Here is a 24,434-nt window from a genome sequence, read left to right as displayed (position 1 = left end):
TGGTTTGTTTTAAAATACAGCATCAATATTAATGGCTTCCTCCCCAATTTCTACATAAGAGTATTAGCCCAAATAATATCTTACTTGGTAGATAACAGATGCAATTCGTGTCCCTAAAAAGTGATATGGAGAAAGTAAAATTCCTGTTTCACAACAGATTAGCTTAATGGATCTAACATACTAATAGATCTTTAAAATGTAAATGTTGAACAAGGTAATTTCAGCTTCAAATTACATACCTGTGATATTCCATTAGTGACAGCTGGTCTCAACACTGATTTGTTCTGTCTGTTAATACATGGACAGTTGGCCTTAATACCCCATTTGCCTCGTGCTGCATGAACCATGTCTCCAATATTGTAAAGTGCTGTAAATGAAGTTAGATCTTGAATATCACATGCAAAGAAATCTAAAAAAAGGCCAAAACTACATGTAGTTTTTTTAGTATTACCGCCAAAGTATCTTTAAGGTCACATGCTATATAACAAGACATTGTCCCTGATCAGTAGAGTGCGGCGAACAGTGCTAACACTGCCTTCACAATGTCACTGAGAGGCTGCCAAACCTGGCAAATCCTACAGATTATCATCTGCTTCTACTATTCCATGTAGGGTCCAATGATACTGCAATGAGGTGACTTTACACCACCACAAGAAGCTATATAACCCTTGAAGCAATGCTGAAAGGATCTGGAACACAGGTGTTCACCTCTATCCTCCTGGTACACAGACAGATGTAATGAATTGACCAGATGAATACCTGGTGCCATATTCAACAGTTTTGCTTCTATGACCACAAATCTACTTCCAAGAAGTCAGGTCTCTTGGGAGCAGATGGGATTCACGTGCCCAAGCAGAGCAAGAAAGCCTCTGCCAACAAGTTGACCAGACTTTTCTGGAGAACTTTAAAACTAGATTTAATGGGGAAAGGGGGTGAAGATTTGAGCAACAGGCAAAAGCCAGGGGTTACCAACATATTAGGAAGCAACAGGTAAACACCTGTGAAATAACTCAAAGGAATTTGGGTATGTTCCTATCAAGAGGGGTAAGGTTGATAGCCCAGCTGGAGGGCCTCTTCATACTAATGCATGCAGATCAGGTGATGAGCAGGAGGAGACAGAAGCCATTATGCAACTAGAAAGCGACAATCTAATCTTTATCACTGAAGCATGATACAATTAATTGTGGAACTGGTGAACTGTGGGAAGGTGCTCTCCATGTAGAACAACATACTGACCACAGAGAACTATCTTTGAAAAACAGCGATGAACAGTCAAGAATTTATGGGCAAACTGAGGGACAAAGCCAACAAAGAAAACCTCACTGCTGGGGTTTACTCCAGTCCACTCAGCCAAAGGGAGCCTGTTGAAAAAGTGTTCTTATTTCAACTACAGGAAGCATCATGCTCACATGATGATTAGGGAAATTCAATCACCTTGACGTCTGCTGGAAAAGCAACATAGCAAGCTGCAAGCAATGAAGGACAATTCTGGAGTGTTTTGAGGGTAACTTAATCCATGACATAGAGACCAACCACAAAAGAAGTGTTACTGGACCTGTCATATACCAACATGAAAGAACTAATCAGACATGTCAAGACTGGTGGTACCCTGGACTGCAGCGATCAGGTCCTGGTGGAATTCCCAACCTTGAGGAGTGTAAGCCAGATCAAGAGTAGAGTCAGAATTCAGTCAGACTGAATTTCAGGAGAATCCTTAAGGAATTAGTGTATGGGATGCTATGGAAAACTGCACTCAGGGACAAAGGAACAGAACAGAGCTTGCAGCACTTTAAGAACATTTTTCTTCGAGTGCAAGCGCTGTCAATTCCCCCATGTAAAAAATTAAATAAGGAAGGCAAGGGAAGAACATGGGTCAAGAAGGACGTCGTGATCAAACTAAAATCTAAGAATGAAATGCAGAGGCAGTAGAACCCGGACACATAATCCTGGATGCTGCCTGGATGTGCAGAGATGGCATCAAGAAACCTAACACAAAGACAAAAATGGATTCGACAAGGGATGAAGAGAATAATAAGGGTTTCAACAGTTATCCTGGCCAGAAAAAGACGATTAAAGAAAACGTATACAACACGCACTATCTGCACTAAATAAGATGTCCAGGCAAGTGACAGCTGACATGGACAAAGCTGACATACTCAACATTTTTATTTCCCATCATTTTTCAGTTTTATTCCCTTTTCTCACCTCTCTTGAGACCCTGAACCTCAAAGGAGAAACTGGGGGAATAAAGTTCCTCCTCTCATTGGAGAACCATACAGAATCTCAAGCAGGAAGAAGACCATGAGGATCACTGAGAACAACTCCCTGCTCCCCCACAGGAGCACCTAACACTAAACCATACAACTAAGAGCATCATCCAGACTCCTTGAACCTGACAGGCTTGGTGCCCTGACCACTTCCCTGGAAAGTCTGTTTCAGTGCCCAACCACCCACTCAGTGAAGCAGAGTCTGAACCTCCCCTGATGCAGCTTCATTCCATTTCCTTGTGTCCTACTGCTGGTCACCAGAGAGAGGAGATCAGCACCTCCCCATCTGCTGACCCCCTTGAGGAAGCTGTAGACTGTGATGGGGTCACCACTCAGCCTTCTTTTCTCTAAGCTAAACAAAACAAGTGACCTCAGCTGCTCCTCCTAAGCTTTGTGCTGTGACACCTTTCCCCATCTTGGTTGCCCTGCTCTGGACACACTCCCACAGCTTGGTGTCCTTCTTATACTGAGATGCCCAAAACTGCAGACAGTATTTGAGGTGGGGCTGCAACTGAGGAACTGGAACATATAAAAGTCCATGAAACCTGGTAAGATGCACCCCAGGGTCCTGAGGGATTGGGCTGATGTAGTTGCCAATCACACTTGGAAAGTCCTGGCAGTCTGATGAAGTCCCTAGGGACTGGGAAAAGGGAAACATTACGCCCATTTTTAAAATGGTTCAAAACTAGGACCCTGAGAATTATTGACCCGTCAGCCTCACCACAGTAACCAGGTAAGATCATGTAGCAGATTCTCCTAGAAGGCATGTCAAAACATATGGAAGTTAGAAGAGATTAGAGACAGCCAGCACAGCTTCACCAAGGGCAAATCACACTTGACTAATCTAGTGGTTTTCTTCAATGGAGTGATTGCATCATTAAGCAACAAAAAAACTAATAGCTGCAATCTACCTATACTTCTGCAAGGCCTTCAATATAGTACCTCACAAAGTTCTTGTCACTAAATTGGAGAGATACATTTTAATGAATGGACGATTCTGTGGGTAAGGAAGTGGCTGGATGATCACATCCAAAGGTTATCATAAATGTCTCTAGGCCCAAATGGAGAACACTAACAGGAGGTGCCCCTCAAAGGTCCTTACTGGGACCAATAATATTTTGCATCTTCATCAATGACATTGACAGTGAGATTGACCACTCCCTCAACAAACTTGCGGATGACACCAAGCTAAGGTGTGCAACTGATTCCAGCACGTCCTTGACAAGCCTAAGGAGTGGACCCACCCAAGCCTCATTAAGTGCAACAAGTCCAAGTGCAAGGTCCCACATCTGGTTTGGGGCAACCCTCAATATCAGTACAGAGTGGGGGAGTGAAATGGATTGAGAGTAGCCCTGCAGCAAAGGACTTGGATACATGGCTAGATGGAAAACTAGACATGATTCGGTAAAATGCACTTGCAGCCCAGAAAGCCATCCTGCAGCCTAGGCTACATAAAAAGAAGCATGGCCAGCAGGCTGAGAGGCGATTCTTCCCCTCTACCCCAGCCCACCTCCCCACCCGGAGTTCAGCATTCCAACTCTGGGGCGCCCAGTACGTGACAGACATGGGCCTCTTCAAGCAGGTTCAGATGAGGCCATGAAAATTACAAGAGGGCTAGAACTCCCCTCCTATGAAGAAGGGCCAAGACAGTTGATGTGGTTTGGCCTGGAGAAGAGAATGCCCTGTGGAGATCTTGTTGTGCCTTTTCAATACATCAGGGGGGATGATAAGCACTGAGACTTTTTTTTCAGGATCTCTAGGGACAGGATATGGAACAACGTTTTTAAACCGAAAGAGGGTATGTTTAGATTGACTATTAGGAAAAAATTATTCCCTGTGAGGGTGGTGATGCACTGGCATAGATTCTCCAGAGAAGCTGAGCTTGCCCCATCCCTTCAAGTGTTCAAGGCCACGTTGAATGGGGCTTGCAGCAACCTGGTCTAGTGGAAGACAGTCCCTGCCCGTGGCATGGGGGTTGAAGCCAAATGATTTTTTAAGGTCCCTTCAAACCCAAACCATGTTATGATTCTGTGATTTTTATGACCAGTTATGTAAATAGTCAGAATGGACCATTTAGTTTCCCTCCCTGTCCCCAGAGAAGAAGAAAAAAATCCCCAAACCATCCCCAAAAACCTCTTTCTTGCTATTTAAACAAATTTACTTAAAATACAACTAAAAAACAGCTGACCATAACAAGTCACAGCTAATACTAGAAGGATGCACACTTCAAATCCACAGCTTGATCATACTTGGGTTACCTTCCCTTCAACCCTTCTGCTGTAGCAAGTGGAATTTTCCTTTAAATCAATGCTAGAAGAGGTATCAGCTACAACATCACCTATCTCTATGTTTTTTTCCATTTTCTTGCCCAGAATTAGTACAAAATTTGCTATTTTTCCTTTTGTGTTTCAAGCATTACCTGTACCAGGGATGATCTGTGTTGGCATGAGATTCTCTGGTTCATGAGACTGACCCTTGGCACACTTCAGCCATGAGAAAACTTCTTCATCACCAATCTCCTCTGTATCTGGAATAAAGAAAAATAAAAGATTTTTGTACTAAAGCTTTACAATGTAGGATATCTGTGCATTACTATTGTTTATTTAGATTCTTTACAGTGCAGGAAATTAACGTGGTGATCTCAGAAATAAACTATAAATACAGACCATTAGGACTGGATATACAGCAACTTCTGCCTCCACAGATTATACAGCTACCATAGTAATTTCCCCTCAGTCATCTATAGCAGTTTGTTTTCAATCACCTAAAAATCCTGGCTTCTAACATCAATTTTTAAAATATGATACTCTTGTTCTCATTATACTTTTCTAAGTAATCATAGTGAATACACAGTAGTATTCACATTTATTAACATCCAGTATTTTATACATGTGCTCTATATAATAATGTAACTGTCATTAATTAATCTCACTGGGATTACCATTTGTTTGCATCCATGCTACCAAAGTGGTCTCAGTACAGTAGAGTACACCAAAAAACCCAGCCAGGTATCCACTTTCTCATGCCTCTGCTTCTTAAAATTGAACTTACTGAACTTCTTCCTGAATTAGAAGGCCTGGTGTGTCACAGAGTTTAAAAAAAAAAAAGAAAAAAAAAAAAGAGAAAAACCTTCCAATATAACTCCTTATCAAAGACAGCATTTCTCTGCAGTGTCTGCTTACAAGTTCCCCATACAACAGTTCTGAACTGTTAAGATAGTACATAATTTTTCTTTGATACTTTTTGAGGAAAAGAACTATACAGCCTGAGACAGTCAACTGTCTCAGTAGACACTCTATGCTTGAGTCTGCTGATGCTGTGATTTTAATAATCCCACCCTATGCAAATAGATAAAACACAGGTACATAAGGAAATGAAGAATGAAACAGCAGCATGTAAGACAAGTTCCAAACATGCCTTCCAAGCTGATACTTGGTAACTCTCCCACAAAACATTCTACAACTTCCCAGAAACTATTCCCTGACTATACTCAGCTCAAAGATGACAGCGGGAGAAAAATGCCCAGTACTCACCACTACGTGGACGATTCTTCCTCAGCCGGTAACAGTCCAGACAGACACCAAAACCACACTTCCGACAAACCCAATGAATATTGAAGAGTGTTGTCTCACATACATCACACATCTCCCTCACACCACGTACTGCTCGCTTCCATGCCACCTTCTCTATAGAAAGAAGGCATACTACGAATTATTGCTTTGACATTTTGCACGTCTCCCATCTAATCTGAGAGTATCACAGAAACATTGATAAATTCATAGCAACATGACCTGAAGGAAGAGTATAGAAACACACATTTTTTACCTTCATAGCCCCATACTTTCAGTTGCTAGTCCAGTGACACCATTAAAATTCCCATTTCTAAGAACAGGTAAGGTCAGGTCTCAAAATGCACACTACCAGGAAATGCAGCACCTTACAGTGTTCTGTAATAACTGAATTTAATGGAGCACTAATGGAACTTACAACAAAATCACAAATCTTCTGCTAGTTTTATGAACAAGTGATATCAACATATAAAAGCATAAAGAATGTGTATTTAGTTTTAGTAATCAGATCTCTATCAACTATTTAGATTCTAAACCAACATATTTGCCAAGGAAGGGGTTCTCCAAATGTCCTTGTATGTTCCACAAAATAACAGGAAAAAATTAGATAGTCAGTTATCCCCATGTGATAAACTAAACTGGGTACCCTCCCCTCCCCACCCCAACCCTTTCTCCCTGAAATGGAAAGCTGGCAACTAGATGATCAGTTAAGTCCTTGCGGGATGAATTAAGGTACTGCTCCCACCCTAGAAAACCCTGAGCTTTTACATGAGGTCCCTGGAGCATGAAAGGATAGGAAGACATCAGAAAATCTGTTCATTAAAGCGTAGCTGGTCAGTGTGGTAGGTGTTTGGGCTTATTTCTATTTTCTTAGGAGCATGAGCCAGCTGATTTCTGCATTTAGTTATTAAAGAATAATGTCTGGGAAAGTTACCATTAGCTTCCTTGGTGGTAATGTTGCATTGATCCAAAAGAAAGTCTCGAATTCTGATCCCTCAGTTACATCCCCCACCCAAGAGTGAATATAGCCTCTCTTTGGAAGAGCAGGAGAAACATTTCAAAAAGAAATTTTAAGACATTTTCAATTCTATTCCACTCTATTGTACATGCATTATACAGAAAGGGTGGGAAAAACCATGACAAAAGCCCAACGTACGATGTGGCTCCACCATCATCATTGCCTCCTTCTCTGACATAACAAGCTGGCAGAACTGGTCCCCAACATTGGCCAGGATATATTTGGAAGTTTCCAGATCGATCCCCTCTGCAGGGGAGGAAGAAGGAATCCATAGGCTCATAGCATCAGTGTCACTTTGTTGCGGGTTCAAGAAACCTTCTACTCGTAGTATACCTTTCCGGGTAAATACCAGCCTGCAGGAAATAGGATGGAGTAATTGAGAAACTGCTCAATCACCTTTAATTAACTTATAATGACATCTATATCAGAACATAAATCCAGAAAGGGAGGAAAAATACTTCATCTAGAGTGCTACATTCTACAGACAGTACACTTATTATGCAAATACCAGTAACACAGAGAATAAGGCATAGAAAGCTGTAGCTACAACACCCATTAGAATGAATCCCAAGGTCGTAGTAAACATTGGTGGGAAATGCCACCTAAAAGAAATTGCTACAGTTTGCTTCATCCCACTTCTCTATCTCATTAATAGAAAGAGACAACAAAATTCAATTTGACCTGCTGCATGATGCTGAATGGCTGTCACTTTCAGTTTTAATTAATCAGAAAGTTTTTCCCACCTTTTGAGAAAACGGTATTTCAGCTCTGGCTAGGGCTGCCAACACCTGGCAACTCTTCCAATAGCTCACATGATGATATATGTAAAAAACCTTGTCGCACTGGTCTCCACATAGATGAATCACTACTGTTGTACCAATAGCTGTTAACCCTCCCTTTACCTTGTGTGGTAAAAGGTGTAAAACTGTATGACAGAACCCTAAGCATCTCCTGTCAATATCAAAGATATCTTCATTTTTAAGCAGAAATCATTTTATCTTTAACCTCAAGCTAGATTAATTTTTAACAAGCTTAGGAAAAGAAGCAGCATGCTTACTGGATGGGTGACACATACTAAAAACTCAGTTCATCCTTTACATGTCAGAAAGTCATTTAACTACTTTCGGAAAAAGATGTGTAGCACTTGCTAGGATCGACAGTTAAGGAAGACGAAAAGAAACACAACAGGTCAAAGAAGAGTAATACATGTATATAACACAGAGGGAACACAGACACAGCATTCTACTCCTAAAAATTAGTCCTGTGTTCAACAGAATATGGTGAAACATTAGCCTCATGCTGGCAATGCTTAGTTACTTTTTGAGTGGATTAAAATTTTACCTTTGTTCTGAATGCGTTATGAAGGAGTGAGAGTCATTGTATATTAATTGCCATCCACAAGTAAAATTCTACCCAATAAAGCAAATTCAGCTTCCTGAGGCTGTACCCAGAGGCTCACTTAGTATCTTATAGCTTTATCTTTGAAAAGCAGCTCTTTCTGGGCCAGTGAGGGAATTCCCATCAGGTGATGCAGAGAAATGCAAGACACTCAAAACCTTCATTATTGTACCCAAGCATATTTAATAAATAAAACATTGTGCTTGGACATGGCCCAAGCTCTGCACACAGACTACATATGAAAAAAGGAAGAATTTGAGCACCTCCGGAAATGGAAGAAGCGACATGCCACAGTTGAGTCATCCTGCTCTTGCTCCTTAAATTTGCGGTACCGCTCCAGACGGCACTCCCGACACTTGTGCAGATGTGGAGCTACATTGATGCAAGAGCCATCCTGGAGAAAAGGCTCACCTGACTGCTTCAGCTTCCTCACCTTACTCATATCTTTCAGCACAGACTGGCCAACTGGGTGAGGCAAAGCAGAAGTAAAAATCTATCAGTTAACTGCAACAGCAAAAGGATACTGGCTCCAACAATCATCTTCTCAGAGATCTGTATGTTCATACCCATGTAAAACAGTAAGTCTGTTCAAGCCTACAGCATACCACACTTCTGTCCTGACACACAGGCTTAAACATTTATCAAAGTGAACACCAAATTCACATCCATGAAGCATTAAGCTTCAGCCCTGTAAGCATCCTGTGTGCTGCCTACTGAATATGAAAGAGGTCTACAACTGTGGTTAGTTTACACAGTTCATTACACAGGAGATAACCCAGTATCCCACCTCCTCGTGCTTCCAAAACATAATCTGCATTCAAGTCATCACCTTTTAGGGGAGCTGTGCGGGGCCGGCCCTTTGGGGCTTGCTTCCCCTTTCCTTTACCCAGCAGTAATTCTGCATTGCGCTCCACATTGGGGCCTAGCTTCGCCATCAAATGGTCTGGGATACCCTTCATACAAGCCTTAGCCTGCAACTGGTCTTCAGAGTCACTCAAATCTGACAGATCACTATTTGTACTGGAGTCGGAGTCCTGTTTGGACGTTAAGCTCCGCTCATCTAGCGAGAACCTTTTCACAGCTTCAAAAGGGGCTTTCTTCTCCTGTGGAAACTCTGCTTGTGAAGAGAAAAGGGTAGGTGGATGTCTGCCAAACACATTGGAAAAAGTTTTCAGAAGAGGATTGTCCTGCTGCCCAGGCCCAACAGCTGGTTTTTCTTCTGTTGGACTGGAGGATAGTGTGGGCATCTCAATAGGCTGTGTCAGGCTGCTGCTCGGTGAGCTGGAACGGCCATTCCCTACAGTGCAAGGGCTTTGAACACCAGCAGTAGCTGTTGAACCAGAAGCACTAGAGATCATCTTTGAGGAGTCAGTTGTTATAAACAAGGTTTTCTTCTTAGCTAAAGAGTCTGTACAGGTGAGTGATTCCGGCCAGCCAGAAGTGGCCTTATGACCCACAGGTGTTGACAGAGCACAAACCCCTGTCTGAGATGAAGATGCAAAGCCACTGAAAGGACTGAATTCTGCTTTCTCAGCAAATGCCAGGAAAGGGTTTGAGGGTTCCTCTCGTGACAGCTTTGGGGGCTGTAAAAATAGGTTTTCATGGCTATCAGAGGGACGAGTATTCAACAGACTTCGTGAAAAGGCTGGAGTAAGGGTAGGCATAGATTCCACAGGCAGCTTCCGCTCTACAGAACTACCAGACTGGGCTCCTGGCTTACAGTCCACTGAAAGAATTTTACCTTTACAAGTCCCAGCACCCACACTCTCTGTACACTGCTTGAATGAGTCTCGACTAGAGACATCTTCAGTCAAGCTCTCTGAAATGACCGTGAAATAGTTACTGGAAGGAAGATTCTGGGACATGCACTGAAAAAATAAGTTCTTGGATGAATCAGAATCTTTTTGAGCCTCTTGTCCAGTACCACAGCCAAAAGGAAATCCAGAAGGTTTGCCTTCCGGAGCCATCACTCCATTTGATTGGCTCCTTCCAGCCCCAAATATCAAGGACTGCGAAGCACTTGGGAGAGAGACTCCAAATCCAGAAGAAGCCAAAAGTGAATTTCGGGAATTCTGGAACAAAATTAGTAAGCATTAGTCCATTATAAATTGTTATTTGAAACACGACTACTTTAGTTCATCTTGTAGTACTATCAGCATTCTCCTTACCCATCAGGAAAAAAAAATTCCAGCAGACTTACAATTACTTCTTTAAAGATTCCTACCCACAAGCTATTGAAATTGAAGACACACAGAGAAAACTAATACTTAATATCTTATCATACTTTAGAACAAAGGTGAGGCACCAGACAGGTAAGCTAATTCAGAGAAAAGCAAGTTAGTAAAACTGCTGATAATTTGAATTCAAATCAACAAAAAGGGAACCATAATTGAAACTATTTTTGAATACCCTCCAATCTTTCACCCTCCCCCAAGAGCATTCTGATAAGCTTCATCTACTTAAGTAGCACCCCTGAAATAAGTATCTTAGTTTGCAAGTTAAGTAAACAAAGCAAGCTCCTAGCAGTCAGCAGACAAACTATTCCTGATCCCCATAACTCACATCTGCTGGCAGGTAGACAGATGCCTAGGATGTGGAGCCTTCCAGGGAACAACTCAGTAGAGGTTAAGCACAAAATACTTACTTTTTATGACCATTAAATACAGGAAAGTTTTGTGAATGACAGATTTCTACTAGAACCATAACCGTGCTATAGAATATTCACTTGCTCTCTTCTCAATTGGTACTTGTTCAGATTTTCCAATTCTGACAGTCCTACTATAACTGATTATATACTGTGACTAGTTCCTCACAGAATCATTTAGATCAGCTCTACTCCTTTTCTTTGAGTTTCCACTTAGAAATCTGCTCATCATTAACACAATTTTATTTCAAGGTCATGCTAAATAAAACCACAGACTCTGTGCAACACATCCAACTGGTCACTAGTGTCCCTGCACACCTACCTGACTGCATACTAACGTTTAGCCGGTTCCTCATTACCAATCTACAGCTGTAATAACTTCAAAAACCTATTGACATTTCTTCCAGATATTAGAATTTTCGATATTTCTTTTTAGAGACAAAAATAATTTTAGAAAACTCTGTTCTAAGAGTTTTTAAAAGAATATGAATTTGAATGGAAACAAAGGTTGTGAAGTCATCTCAAGGACCCAGTTACACTATGATACAGTAGATAGTCTGAAATAGTAACATATATGAACTATCTGCAACGCTCTTACTGATTTATGTCAGGTTCCCTCCCTCAAAAAAATAGTTTAAAATGGACTAATGGCCTGCTAGCCAACTCTGAAGCTGAATTATTAATGTTTTAAAAAAGTGATATGGGGTTGGAGAGAGGGAAAGAAGGAGAGGTGGTACCAAAATTTCTCAGTACAATTACACAATCTGCAGTTGCTCCTAACTCTGAATTTATTTATTGGGGGGGGGTGGAGGATAGAAGAGTTCATATTACATTATATTATGCTCATTATGCAACACACTCCTGTTTTCTACAATTCTATTCCTCCTTTACACCTTCCCATCCAGGAATCTTTATCCCAAGGTAAATATCTAACCTTTCCACTCATTCCATTATCTAATACAAAAGATAGGGATGATAACAATGCCTTCAACTTCCTGGCAATCACACTGGACTCTCTTAACATATCTCCCATTTTCTTCACTTTACTTACACAGCAGATGGCAAAATTCTTTATTTTTATTGTATTTAACTGAGGTGAGTTTCATTTTTGTTTTGTTTTTACAAACCTTCATTTGATTTTAGAAGTTTTCTATTTTGCCTTTAACAGGGTTTCCCTTTTATTTTTCTACTCTTTTCCTTGTAAACAAAGGCATAACTAAAAGGCCTTCGAGTTGCTTCCAGACTGATCTCTCATCTCAAATATTTTAATTATTTCTTTGGGTTTAGTCCTATATAGTATACAATGCAACTGGCTCCTTTTTCTACTATACAGGTAACACAGCTCTAACACACAAGATAGGCATCTTTTAAAGGTCTTCTAAATGTAGGCTCATTGTTTTTCTGGTTTTGAGGCTTTTTTTCTTTAAGTAACTTGAATGTTCAATTCAGTGTACATGTGCATGCAGATTTGTTTATATAAAGGCAAGAGATTTTAAGAGGGCTGTCTTCTGTATGACACAACAAAATTAATTAAGTGCAGTGCTTAGCATTATTTTAAAGCTGCATTTCTCAGATTGAAGCTGGATAAGCACAAGAGTGCTGCAGTTATCTCTTACTACTTCACCAATTATCTCAATTTTCTTTTGAGTAATTTCTTAGGTCAGATAACTGGTTTTCTTTGGGAGGAGATGGACTCATGAGAGAAAAAGTATTTTTTTCAGTTCGATGGACACACAATTTAACAAGAGTATATTGCAGAACATCTGTTGCAAACATGTAAATCTTTCTAGAACAAGTGGGACCATGAGCTACTCACCTCTCCCTGGGCTTGCGATCGGACTGTTTTCAGTTTCTCCTGTCCACTAACAGCAGGCAAACTGGTATCAGAGATCCTCACAGTTGCCGGTGTCAAAGCAGTTGTAGTAACTGCGGTTGCAGAAGTCACTGTGCCTTGAACCTGTTCCAGTGATTTTCCTGCCTCTTTACACCCAGATCCAACTTGTAATGGCTGTCCAGCCACAGAAGAAAATGGAGTGAAGGGCAATGGTGTGTCACCAACTGGCTCGTCTTGGACTACTAATGTTCGGCCATTCTCTTTGGTGTAAGTAGCAAAACGAATATTGCGACTAATCTGAGGAAGAAATGAAGGCAACTGCTTGGCCCTTGGATCCAGTCCTGTTTCACTACCGGAGACTCCTTTCCAGGGACCTCTGCTTGCCTCACCTCCATCACTACCATTGCTATCTGCCTCACCCCTCTCCTTCAGCTTCTTTGTTGCAGGATCACAACCAGGATCTGATACATTTTTCCTCCTCCTTCCATCCTTTCCCTCCAGGCTTTCCTTCTTCTTTTTCCCTTTAGATGATGATTTAGTTGCTTTTAGTCCCCCTCCCTATAACAGACAAAGCCATGCAATCATTAAACAGAACGGGCCAGATACCCATTCAGAGAACTTTCTTCTGTTAGAACAGAATATATTACACTGCTCTGAAGTTTAGGAACACTTTATCACAAATTGAGACATCTAAAGAGAGATGATATATGAGCACAGAACACAAGCATTAAGCGCAGTCCTGTCTTTTTTGTACTAGAGTAAGATCTGCACAAGTGATTTTTTAGCTGAGCTACCTTGCTGTAGCATGAACCACATCCTAGCCAATTCTGAGAAATACGCAATACTCCAACAAAGCTCTTCGTGATGTATGAATACCAACTGCACACTAATTTTTGCTCCAAGCATAAACCCCATGATTCTTTTGAATGGCACACTTTCTGTTCATTACACAAAGCCTACAATATTTAACTGCAGGAGATAGCTTGCCCTTTGGCCTAGAGTAAAAATTCAGCTTCAAACATTATAATGGAACATCTCAATCGAGGCAGTGAAATGCCATAAACACATAAGCCTGCTTACAAGACACAGCAGCCAGATGGCAATTTTTAGAAATGCCTTAAAAGGTCTGTGAAGGAGCACAGAATGATCCTATTAGAAAAAGGCAGCAACACTCCACCTTAAAATGGAGTACAACCACCATGGTTACATCGCTACTGATCATCCCTCTAAGATTCATGCTAAATTTAGTAAACAGGCCTGAAAAAAAAGAGAAGATAGCTTAAAGAAAACTACGATCATCAAAATGGTAAACAAAATTTTCCTGTTCAAACTTTAAGAGGAAATTTACTAAAATTATCCAAAATCCACAAGTCAACACTGCATCATTTTTTAGTCTTTTCCAGATTTTACTTATTTCACATCAAAAATTTTATGAAGTTGTACACTGTATATACAAGACCTGAATGAACTGCTGTACTACCTCGCCTGGAGAAGTGTTATCCATCACCACGTGAATCAGTCGAGGATCCACCGACTTGATCTCACCACTCTAATTTTCAGACAGATTGATAATGAGGAAGTAGGAAAAAGGAAAGCAGAGGTTAATTTTAAATTCAAATTATATAGTAACAACATAAGAGACTTAAACACACTGTTACTGTGCAGGCCCTCTCCCATTTACCTTTTCTTCTTTTACTTATTTACCTTTTACTATCTTTATTTACCTTTTACTATGTCACTTTCTTAGTAATACTACAGCCTTCTAGTTTACCTTCTATCCTTTTGCTCCTTCTCTATTTCAAAAACTTTCAGATCTGATTCCTACCACTGTTTGTATATTTGCTCTGTTGAGCATTTCTAAAGGTATTCATTGCATTAAATGTAACTCTTGAATTTCATTTAACATTGTTACATACATGTTCACCCCCTTAGATCTAGAAAGGACTACTGGAAGAAGCACATCAGTTTAGCCCAAGTATCCTCATCAGCGTCTCCTCAAAAGAAGCAACACATATCCAATCTCTGTAACTGTTCTTGGAGGTTCCTTTCTATTTCACAGTAAGTACACAGGAAACTCTGTGCTTCCTAGCACATATCTGCTGAATGCACATAACTCCACAATTTTTATGCCTCTATAAAGTATTATGCTGATTTACCATACAAAGTATACTTTTTTCCCTGTGTGCCAGCAATAGCAGTAGTCAGAGTGTAGGATTACTGCTCATTCAGTGCATTCCATCTACACATGGAAAAGGGTACAGGGGCAGTGGGTGCATGACACAAGAAGGGATCTAAAAACCAAGATGCATGCTACTGCTAGACAGCACCATGGACCTGCTCCCAATTGTTCTGGAAAAAGGAAGCTATCAGGAGCAGGCCACTGGCAAGACTGAGCTACCTGTCAGACTGCACAGAAGCACATAATAAAACCAGCAACTAGCAGTGCAGATTCTCTGTGCTGTACACAGGTTTACTGATAGGAACAGGGCAAAAGTAAATAGTCTGAGCTAAAATATATAAATCAAATTTATTTATATAAAGACTCCATCTGCTTTGCTAAAATTGTTTCAAACTATTTGTACAGTCTGTCAGATGGAAACCAAGAGAAGGCATAGGAAAACCACAATGTAAGGGACCCAGAAGGTAGCTTTCTATGCATCAGCATGCTTTCTCTTCTGGAGAGTAATTTCCAATATTTTTTTCTTACAGCACTAATTTCCAATTAAACTCTTACAGCTTTTTTTTTTTTTTTAATAGAAGTGGCCTGTGTGACATCATTTTTTCAAGAAAGTCATTCTAATAGGAAAAAAAAAACCCTGTGAATCACAACACAAATAATTACTTATCTTTTAAAGCAGAAAAACAACCCAAAATAACAAGTTTTGGTGAAGCTGTCATTCTCCACATACAGATATTGAGGAATGGTATTTTAGGAACACCAAAGTAGCACTTCATATTTTTACCTCAGTCACAGACACTTCCATAAGACGAGTTATTGGGTCTTGGTGGCTCACAACACCACAGAGCCAGCTATTTTCATCCTCTGGTTGATAAACTTTAACTCGCTGGCCTTGGACACTGTAAGGACCTGGAAAAGAAGGACTTTGAGGACATTTTCCAAACAAGCTTTGTGTCATACAATAAAATGGTTCTGTGCACTTAATTAGGGCTTGAAGTGTCATCTTCCAGGTGGAAAGAAATTAAAACACCAGGGCTTCTCCTGCAAATCCTGTGTAAGCAGGCATTTTATCCTAAAAAGTCAATAGGTCCTCATTGCTGTAACTCATGAATACAGCTTACACATTAAAAAACCCAAACGTGAAAGACCAAAATTAACTCACTCCTTTGACAAAATCAAGTTACATGGGGGTTCCTTGCTAACTAAATTATTTTGTTTTCTAACCTACAGGTTAGTAATTATGCACCATCAATCCAGTGAACAGTCCCACTATTCTGACTTAGCCCAGATGTTTCAAATCCCAGATAAAAAGCTATGTGTTTCAGAGTAAAAACATATATTCGGATATCCAACATCTCTAAACCAACCAGACTTAGCTCTTTCATACAGATAACAGATCATCTACAGAAAGGTTTCCTCTCACCCTGCCCTTGCTCTCCAGATCAGCATGCTGAGCTTTCCTCCCACCCTAAGTCTAGACAAAATAAAACCTCTGCTTATCTTGGATCATCAACCTGTATGTGACACAGCCAGAACTAGGCACTTTAGAAGAAGGCTTCAAACTGGACAATTCTTAAGCTACTTGCTCATCAAAAAAGTATTGTCCTCAGAACTTCTATGAACACACGTTTTATCTGACCAAAAGGCACCAAATTCCCATGAAGAACTACATCTTCCTTCAGATGTAAGACAGCGGCCTGTCTGTAGGGTGGCTCTCTGGCACATGAACTCTGGATAGAAATAATTTTAGTACTTGACCAAGATGACCCAAATCTGACAACCAAAGCCACAATCAGGCTTAACCCTAATACACAATCCAGACAACAGATATTAACTCTATGCTGACCAGCCACATCCACACATATATTCAACTTAAACAACTGATGTATTAATTATCAAAACGTCAAAATTTGAATTGCTATTACAAGCAAAGTTTCCGAGGATCAGCAGCTACAAAGGAACTTCACTTCAAAGTTCCCACAGTTACAGAACAGAACCATAGAAAAGGACCAACACTTTAAAAATTCAAAAGTAAAACTTAAAATAGGGAAGTTGTAAATACACAGACGTTGCCCTACTTTAACTACACCTTACGCGACCATTCCCAGTAGGTATTTCTGGTTGTATCTAAGCAACTGCTTACCTGTATCGGTGATAAAGTTACTTTGTAAAAGACTTGCAAAATATGGAAAATTGACCTCCAAATGAAACAGTAACAGATACTGTTACTATCCCCCTTCACAAATTCCAGCGTAGCCTTACAGCGGCTGCGCAACAAAATAGCTCTGAGAAAGAAAACACGTCTCACCTCTACTAAATATCTCCTGAAGCTTCTGGTCACTGATCAGCGCATTGACAGATTCTCTTAGGGAAGGCTGCTCCTGTAGAATCTGATTTTGACTCTCTGTTCCCATCTGCCAAAAACAAACAGTTTTAATAAAGTATAGTCTTCTTGGATAATAGAAACATTAGGTTTTACAAAACAGCTCTTCTTGGACTGCAGTCAGATTGACAAAATAAAAAAAAGTAAAATTAAGAAAAATATTACTGAACATGCCAGGAGTAATAAGGGAATTAACTATGCAAAAGCTGTATATATAAAATATGTATTCATAGAAATTCTGAGGACAAAACTTCCACTGTAATTAACAGCTACACAATGACAGGTAGCTCTCCAATTGAACCATGTAGAGTGTGCCAGTACTTTTTGAATGCAAACAGAGGTCAGTGTAAGGACCTTGAAAGGCAGGGAAACAAATACAAATATGTGACAGGGCAGTGAAAGGAGAAAAACGGGTATGTTGTTGAAACAGTAAATAAAACCCCAAAACTAATCTTACAAGCATAGCACAAGGCTAAATTTACATTTCAACTGAACATAGTTCAAATACCTGAAATAAACGTAATCCACTGGCATCAGACAGGAAACGTAAATGTCTGTCCAGAAGAAACTCCACTGGGACCGCAGAGCCTAATCCCAGCTTATCTACTAGAGGAGTAAAGGTCTGTGAGGAAAAACAAAAAAAAAAAGTTACCAAAATGACTGAGCACACATATAGGCCAACAACAGTTGATTTCATACTACTCAGGATTTTAAAAAGTTTTAAATCGTCATCTCTCAACTTGTACTGCCAAGTACTTGAGTTTTAATGTAAAATACTAGTCATTATGTCTAAGTCAGTAATTCTTCCATTACAAGCAGGAACTACAGGCAACTGGATCCACTTTTTCAGTAAATCTTAAAGAAGAAATGAAAACACCTGTGGGGGTGTTTGGTTTTTCATAGGTAAGCACCTTCTAATGCTCAGGTCTAAAAAAAAAAAAGCTTTGGTTAAGGTTAAAAAAAGCTTTGGTTAATAGTTCAAACTATCTAACATATTTCAGATATAGCCTGGCTAGTGGTTTGTGAAAAGCTGAAGTTCATAGCAAGTGTATTACTGATGTTCAAGATGCAGAGCAAATCACTAAAAATACCTAGTGAATTCAGAAACCTTGTAATAGTAGAATCAGAAAACCTTATAACATAACTTGCTGACGGAAGAGCAAGTTGACAACCAGAGTCTTTGAAATGTGTTACTTGTCTCATGCTCTCACCTATATGATTTTTACACAAGTATTCATGACATTTTTCCTTTAACAGCTCTCATCAAGTTTGTTTACATTCCATTCTCCCGTACACAACAGAATAAATATAAAAATTTAGTTACTCAGTTTATGCAAAACCCTCTCCTGAAAGCAAACAGGATTACAAAAAAAGAGAAAATGAAGAATGAAAACACATTCATAAGTGATATATCTTAAACAAACAAACAAAAAAAAGAACCAAAACGCACCATCCCCCACACTCCTGAAACATACCATTCCCTTTGTAATGCTAAGCAGTTGGTTTCCCATTGCAAGTATGTACTCTGGTGCTTTGACTAACTCCAATCTGCATTTCCATGCAGTTATCTGAGTAGGCCTGTAGTACCTAGAGAAAGCTTCAATGCTCACGTGGCTGTCCAGAGTACAGGGGATGGAAACATTTTTTCAGCAAGCCTACAGATAAACCTTGAGTTGTAGTGGAAAGAGTCTGGAATTACACAGTCAGCATGCAGAACATGGTAACGCCCCCCAAATCACTCAGATTTTGACCAATTTGGAAATGAACTGAAAGACGCTGATCCTGTGTAAAAACAGTTTCCCAGATGAAACTAACTGGAGTTCATTTTTGGAGACAAGCTGGAAATACACTAACAGCAAACTTCACCTATGGAAAAAATACTCTCTACAGAATCACTGCTGTAAAGGCCTGGTCTTCTTCTGCCTTAAGCCAAGCACAATAAAAGAAATCCTCAGAGAAAGATGCAGTGATGAACTTAGTGCTTTGAGCCTGAATGCCCATTCAAAACATTAAATTCAAATTCTACCAAGGCACACGATCCTTGACAGGAAAAAATGTTTCAATGTATCTATGTTCAAAATGTATTAAAAAGCAGAGAGTAGGGTACCAAACAGTCCAAGGCCTGTGGGAGGACAAAAGAAACAAAAGGGACAAATAATAAAAATTAAACAGCATAAAAATGAGGTAAGGATTCCCACATATAATGATCGTTCCTCTTCAGAAGTCACTAAGAGAAGAAATATATAAGTAATGACCTTCAATATATACTACTCATCAAGATGTTTGCAGAATGGGCATATTCAGATATGCTAGCTAAAATAAACTGGCTTTGTTTTTAAGTGTCTTGACATGTAACTGCCATGTAAATAGTAATATGGTTAACCACATCAAGAAACATGAGAAAATTTTGTGCGTCATGTTAGTTAATGCTGACAACAAAACAGAAATAGATTTTTTAGATTCGGAGTGGCCAATTTGTGGTTTATATATCAGGCACAGTATTCTCTTCCTGAAGATTGCCTTCTGGTATGCCTATTCGATTGATGCAACAGCCTTTACCATACAGAGCTCTGGAAAGTCCTTCGTAAGACCAAAAGGCTTATTCTCACAATTCAGAAAAGCCTGACATACACAAGGTTTTAAAATAGGGAAAAATAATCTTTTCAGATATATAACACATCTCTTCAGAGACTAACTTTAAATAGTAAATATCACTTTTCTGTGCAATATGTCATAGCAAGTTCTGGGGTAGGAACTGGAAGCATACTGCCTCTCCAATGCCTTCCCAAAGGCACTATTAAGTACCAGTTAAGGAACTCGTATTAGTAAAAGTCCATGCCCCAAGCAATTTTTGAACCTGCAAAATGGTGCCCTGTACAAGATCCAAGCATTGAGCTTCACAGTGGAGCTGATGATCTCTGAGGATCTAAGGGCTTCTGGTCAAATACTCACCAGCGCAGGCCACTGCGCCTGCGAGATTCTAGTCCCCTGAAGCATAACAGGATCATTTCGAGGTGCCCAAACCAATGATCCTTCCAGCAGCAACACTATAACTTCTTCAGCATGGACTTTCACCCACGCATGTTGTTTCCAGTTACAGCCATCGAATTCCACAAAGATCTGATTTAAAAAAAAATAAATAATCATCTCTTTTCAGACACTTAATAGAAAATGAGATTCCTATAATCCTTATGGAAAATGAGACCACAATTTTAGTAAGAAAAATCAGGGTAAGTATCGCAATGTTATTACTGAGAATACATCTACATAGCTACAGGAATCAAATTAACCATCACTAACCTATGAAAAACTATTTAAGCCCAAACATACATCACTGGCTCCAAATGCTGTGTTTTCCTATACAAAATTAAAGACATGAAAATTGTTCATCCCGAAATACAGATGATGACTCAAGGTAAGCCTCTTTCACAGTAGGATTTTTTAGAGAATCTCAACACTATTACCTGGCACTTCAATAGACAGCCTGTATCAGTATGGTTAACTGACATTCACAGAACTAAATGCTTCAGCCTGGGTTTGTGTTTGCAAAACCCATTCTAAATCGGAAGCTTTGTCTTGTCTTGTACGTTATTAAACTCCCTGAACAAATGCAAATATTTTGGATGGCATGAGATTACCCAGAATTACCTACTTGCTAGATTTTTAATAATCTTATTTACAAGTGTAACAATATAAACTACACTATACACACTACAAATCTAAATCACTACTCTATCATTCTCTTTTTTCTTTCCTATCACAAAGGACAACTGTTAAAATAATTTGAAATTACACAGCAAGAATGCTAAGGTTTCAAATCTCATTCCATGTCCTAAAAACTGGAGCTATTATCTGTTAGAAAAGTCACATTCCAATCTCTCATCTACAGAACTTACACACTTGCCAAATATAATCAAACATGTCAGATGAACAGATCAGTTAAGGAACACTTTAAGCTAGATATCAAAACAGGGTTTTGTAACCATCACTGGGAAGCAACAAGGCTAACCAGAGACAAACAACTCTCTGCTTTACCAATACACCATATTAAAAGAAGTACTAGAGACCACTTAACTCCTCTACTCCATTCCTCCCCCCAGACTCAAAAGGTCAAACCCCAAGGGAAGAATATGAAGTAACTCTCTTGATGAATTCTTGAACTCCATTACTGCTTAAGCTGCCCTGCTGAGAAAGAGTGTCAGACCTTCCAAGATATCCTTCCACCACTTAAACAATTTTCAGCAATATAGTGGAAATTAGACTGAACATCTTTCCGTTTTCAGTGGACCTACAGGTTTCTTAATACTATATTTATGCTATTTTGTCTGTAGTCCCTACTCAAAACACTTTGTGTCCCAGGCCTCCTAACTTTTATGGTATTATAGAGCTTGCCTATCCATTAAAACAGTGATCTCTCATACTTCTATTTCACATAAGAAAAGCAGTACTGCCCTTCATGTGACACATTGACTTATTTTCCCATTAGCATGCAATTTTACAATATTAGGAACAGACTGAGATAAAGCCCAAAAGGTCTTTAATGATCCTGTTCTAGTAATCATTTTGAGAAAGCAGGTAACGCCTGTTTCCATTTAGAAGAGGCAAAGCTGTTTTCTAATAGCAGCATAATTTTTCCTCAGGATTTCTTCTAGATGCTCTGAATATGGGATGACAACTATGACTGACCTTTATATGTATTTTTTTGTGGACTAACCACAATTAGGTTACTCCACATTATATCAAAGTAAGAAGGTCTAAGAGCTACTCTCTGTAACCAAAATTTTACAGGGCGAAAAAACCCAAAGATCTCTCAGAGGCTTTACTCTACCAGGAAAAAAAAAGCCAACAATGAAACCCATACTTTTAAGTTTTATACTTCTTGTCTATTCCCAAGATTTCTGCCCTAGAAAGGTGCAGATATTCAACTGCACTTTTGTACTTCTGTAAGGCCAACATGAGACTACAGGCTAGCAATAGATACCATCCTTGCAGGATGCTATGAGAAAGGACAGACTTATGTAGACCAAAGAGTAGAAAATAAATTTTTCCCAGCCTTTATCACACCTAGTCCACATTGTTACCTCAGAAGAGTATTTCCTAAACAGTGGTTGACTGCTTGGTGCCCGCCAACTCTGACAGAATTACTTTAAAGAGAACTCTTTTCCAATAGCATATCATTGCCAATGTCACAGCAGCATTCATTATGCATGGAAGAGTCCATGAAAACACTGAATGTCCCAGATTACTCTAAATTCTGCCTCGACTATTTTACACATTTCACATCTTACAGTTCTTGCATAGATTTTTGAGAATACACTGTTTAGAGACAGCTACACCCCTGAAACAGTATTAAGTGGAAGGGTACTGATGAAAGGAGCTGGGGAGAGAACTGCAGTGCTGAATGAAGGTAATGAATTCACACACCAATGAAAATGCAAGACTACTGATGACACACATGTCCAATGCAGTCTGCTACAAGAGCGGCTCTTCAGCTGGATCTTAGCCCCGACACACTTTCACAATTCAGATAGTCTCAAAGACCTGACACATTTCCCTTTCGAAGAAACCCTTTATGCATGGGCTTTTCCTTCCTCTTCCTTGAAGAAGTTAGGCAGCAGCTAGAGTACACAACCGCAGCTCTCAACTGCAGACATAGGATGCCAGGCCCACCCAATTTGCAGAGTCAAACCTAGCACACTGCTTTGTACTGACAGCTGTAGGTGCAGTTCTAGAACAAGGACAAGAAAGCAGTAACACTAGAGGATAGATGTCAAGGTAACAGCTCAAATCTGGAGCTCTGCAAACAAGCCCAAAGAACTTATGGTAACTACTAATTTTTAAAAAACTGATCATAAAGAGAACTAAAACTCTTCACAAACATAGAACCTCATTCCTACTACCATGTGACACTAAATCAGACACAGCCCTCCAAAGCATGCCAGCACTTAAAGCAAGTACCTGCAGAATCGACACATGCAAAGAGACACTCCACCAATACATTTTTAGGATCTCCACCCAAACGTTTAACTGAGCTATACTAGGAAAAAACCAGACAAATGCTAGAGTGCTTAAATACATTACATGAAGCCCAAATTCCTACAACTAAATACAAAACCTGAGAAAAATTCGAATGGATGAGCCTCACTCAAAAGTCAGCACTCAATATGTATTTTCATATATAATTCATGGTGATCGAGAATACTTAGCATCTTCCCGGCGGAAGAACAAAATGAAACAACCTAAAAAACCCCAAAACAACGCATTGGGGTTATATACATACATATCCATCAGCAGCAGAAATGTCCCAGACGTATTTGTTTTACACCTATGTTACTTCCAACCAGCGCACCGGCGGTACCGGACCCCTCACATATCTGCCCGGTCGCTCCGCCGCTGAGCTCGTCGCAGGCTGGACCCGCCGCTTCCAGCCCCGGAGCGCGTCCGGCGGGCCCGGCGCTGCAGGAGGGCTCGGGCCGCCGGCACAGTTCGGCCGCAGCACCCCGCCCGCCCCCAGTCTAGCCCGGACCGCCCGCAGCCCTCACGGGAGGCTCGACCCGCGGCCCCGTCCACGGTACTGTGTACCCCACTCTCGCCCCGGGCCTCACCGCCAGGTCCTGGGGCACCGCTCCGCTCATGGCCCTCACGGTGCCGCTCCGCCAGGCCCGTGCGGGCAGCGCAGGCCCCGGCTCGGACCCCGCCGTCTCGCCTTCGCCCGGCCCCGCCGCCAGCAGCAACAGAAGCCGCTTCCCCACGGGAGAGGCCGCCGCGTCCGCCATCCCCGCCGGGCAGAGCCGCCGCCCGAGCGCTCCGGCCGCAGCCGCCGCCCGAGGCACCGAGAGGCTCCTGCCCCGCGCTGGGCCTGAGCGCCGCCCGCCGCCGTCCCGGCGTGCACTGCGCGATCGACCCGGCCCCACAAGGCCCCGCGCGGGACAGGCGGGACCCGGGCGGTCCGAGGGGCCGTCGGGAGGGACGGGCCTCGTGGCGGAGCGGGAGGGCCCGTCGGCGGGCGTGGGCCTTGCCTAGGCAGAATCCCACACGACCGCCAAATCCAAAACCTGGAATTATCGCAGAAATGAAGGAGTTTTAACCTAAATTTTGATGTAAACACATAGGAGAACCAGTGCCCGCGTCTCAGGCAGGAT

The 24,434-nt window shown here is 40.8% G+C and overlaps 1 protein-coding gene across 1 annotated transcript in view; it reads right to left on the bottom strand.

Moving 5' to 3' along the window:
• KDM3B (lysine demethylase 3B) overlaps positions 1-24,113 on the bottom strand; it is a 47,734-nt gene extending 23,621 nt beyond the window's left edge. The window contains exons 1-13 of the mRNA XM_058815114.1: positions 23,898-24,113; positions 20,245-20,412; positions 17,801-17,914; positions 17,218-17,323; positions 15,694-15,818; positions 14,211-14,279; positions 12,713-13,288; positions 9,082-10,324; positions 8,516-8,717; positions 6,993-7,207; positions 5,801-5,953; positions 4,687-4,794; positions 240-367 (exon numbers count right to left, since the gene is read on the bottom strand). Of these exons, the coding sequence (XP_058671097.1) occupies positions 240-367; positions 4,687-4,794; positions 5,801-5,953; positions 6,993-7,207; positions 8,516-8,717; positions 9,082-10,324; positions 12,713-13,288; positions 14,211-14,279; positions 15,694-15,818; positions 17,218-17,323; positions 17,801-17,914; positions 20,245-20,412; positions 23,898-24,068 (3,378 nt within the window). The 5' untranslated portion in view covers positions 24,069-24,113. The remainder of the gene's footprint in view (positions 1-239; positions 368-4,686; positions 4,795-5,800; positions 5,954-6,992; positions 7,208-8,515; positions 8,718-9,081; positions 10,325-12,712; positions 13,289-14,210; positions 14,280-15,693; positions 15,819-17,217; positions 17,324-17,800; positions 17,915-20,244; positions 20,413-23,897) is intronic.
• Between the last annotated feature and the right edge of the window lie 321 nt (positions 24,114-24,434).

Source organism: Ammospiza caudacuta, chromosome 16 (assembly GCF_027887145.1).
Source record: "Ammospiza caudacuta isolate bAmmCau1 chromosome 16, bAmmCau1.pri, whole genome shotgun sequence".
Taxonomy (NCBI): Eukaryota; Metazoa; Chordata; class Aves; order Passeriformes; family Passerellidae; genus Ammospiza; species Ammospiza caudacuta.
Note: the sequence above shows the minus strand (reverse complement) of the source record. Positions and strands in the feature narration are given on the sequence as shown.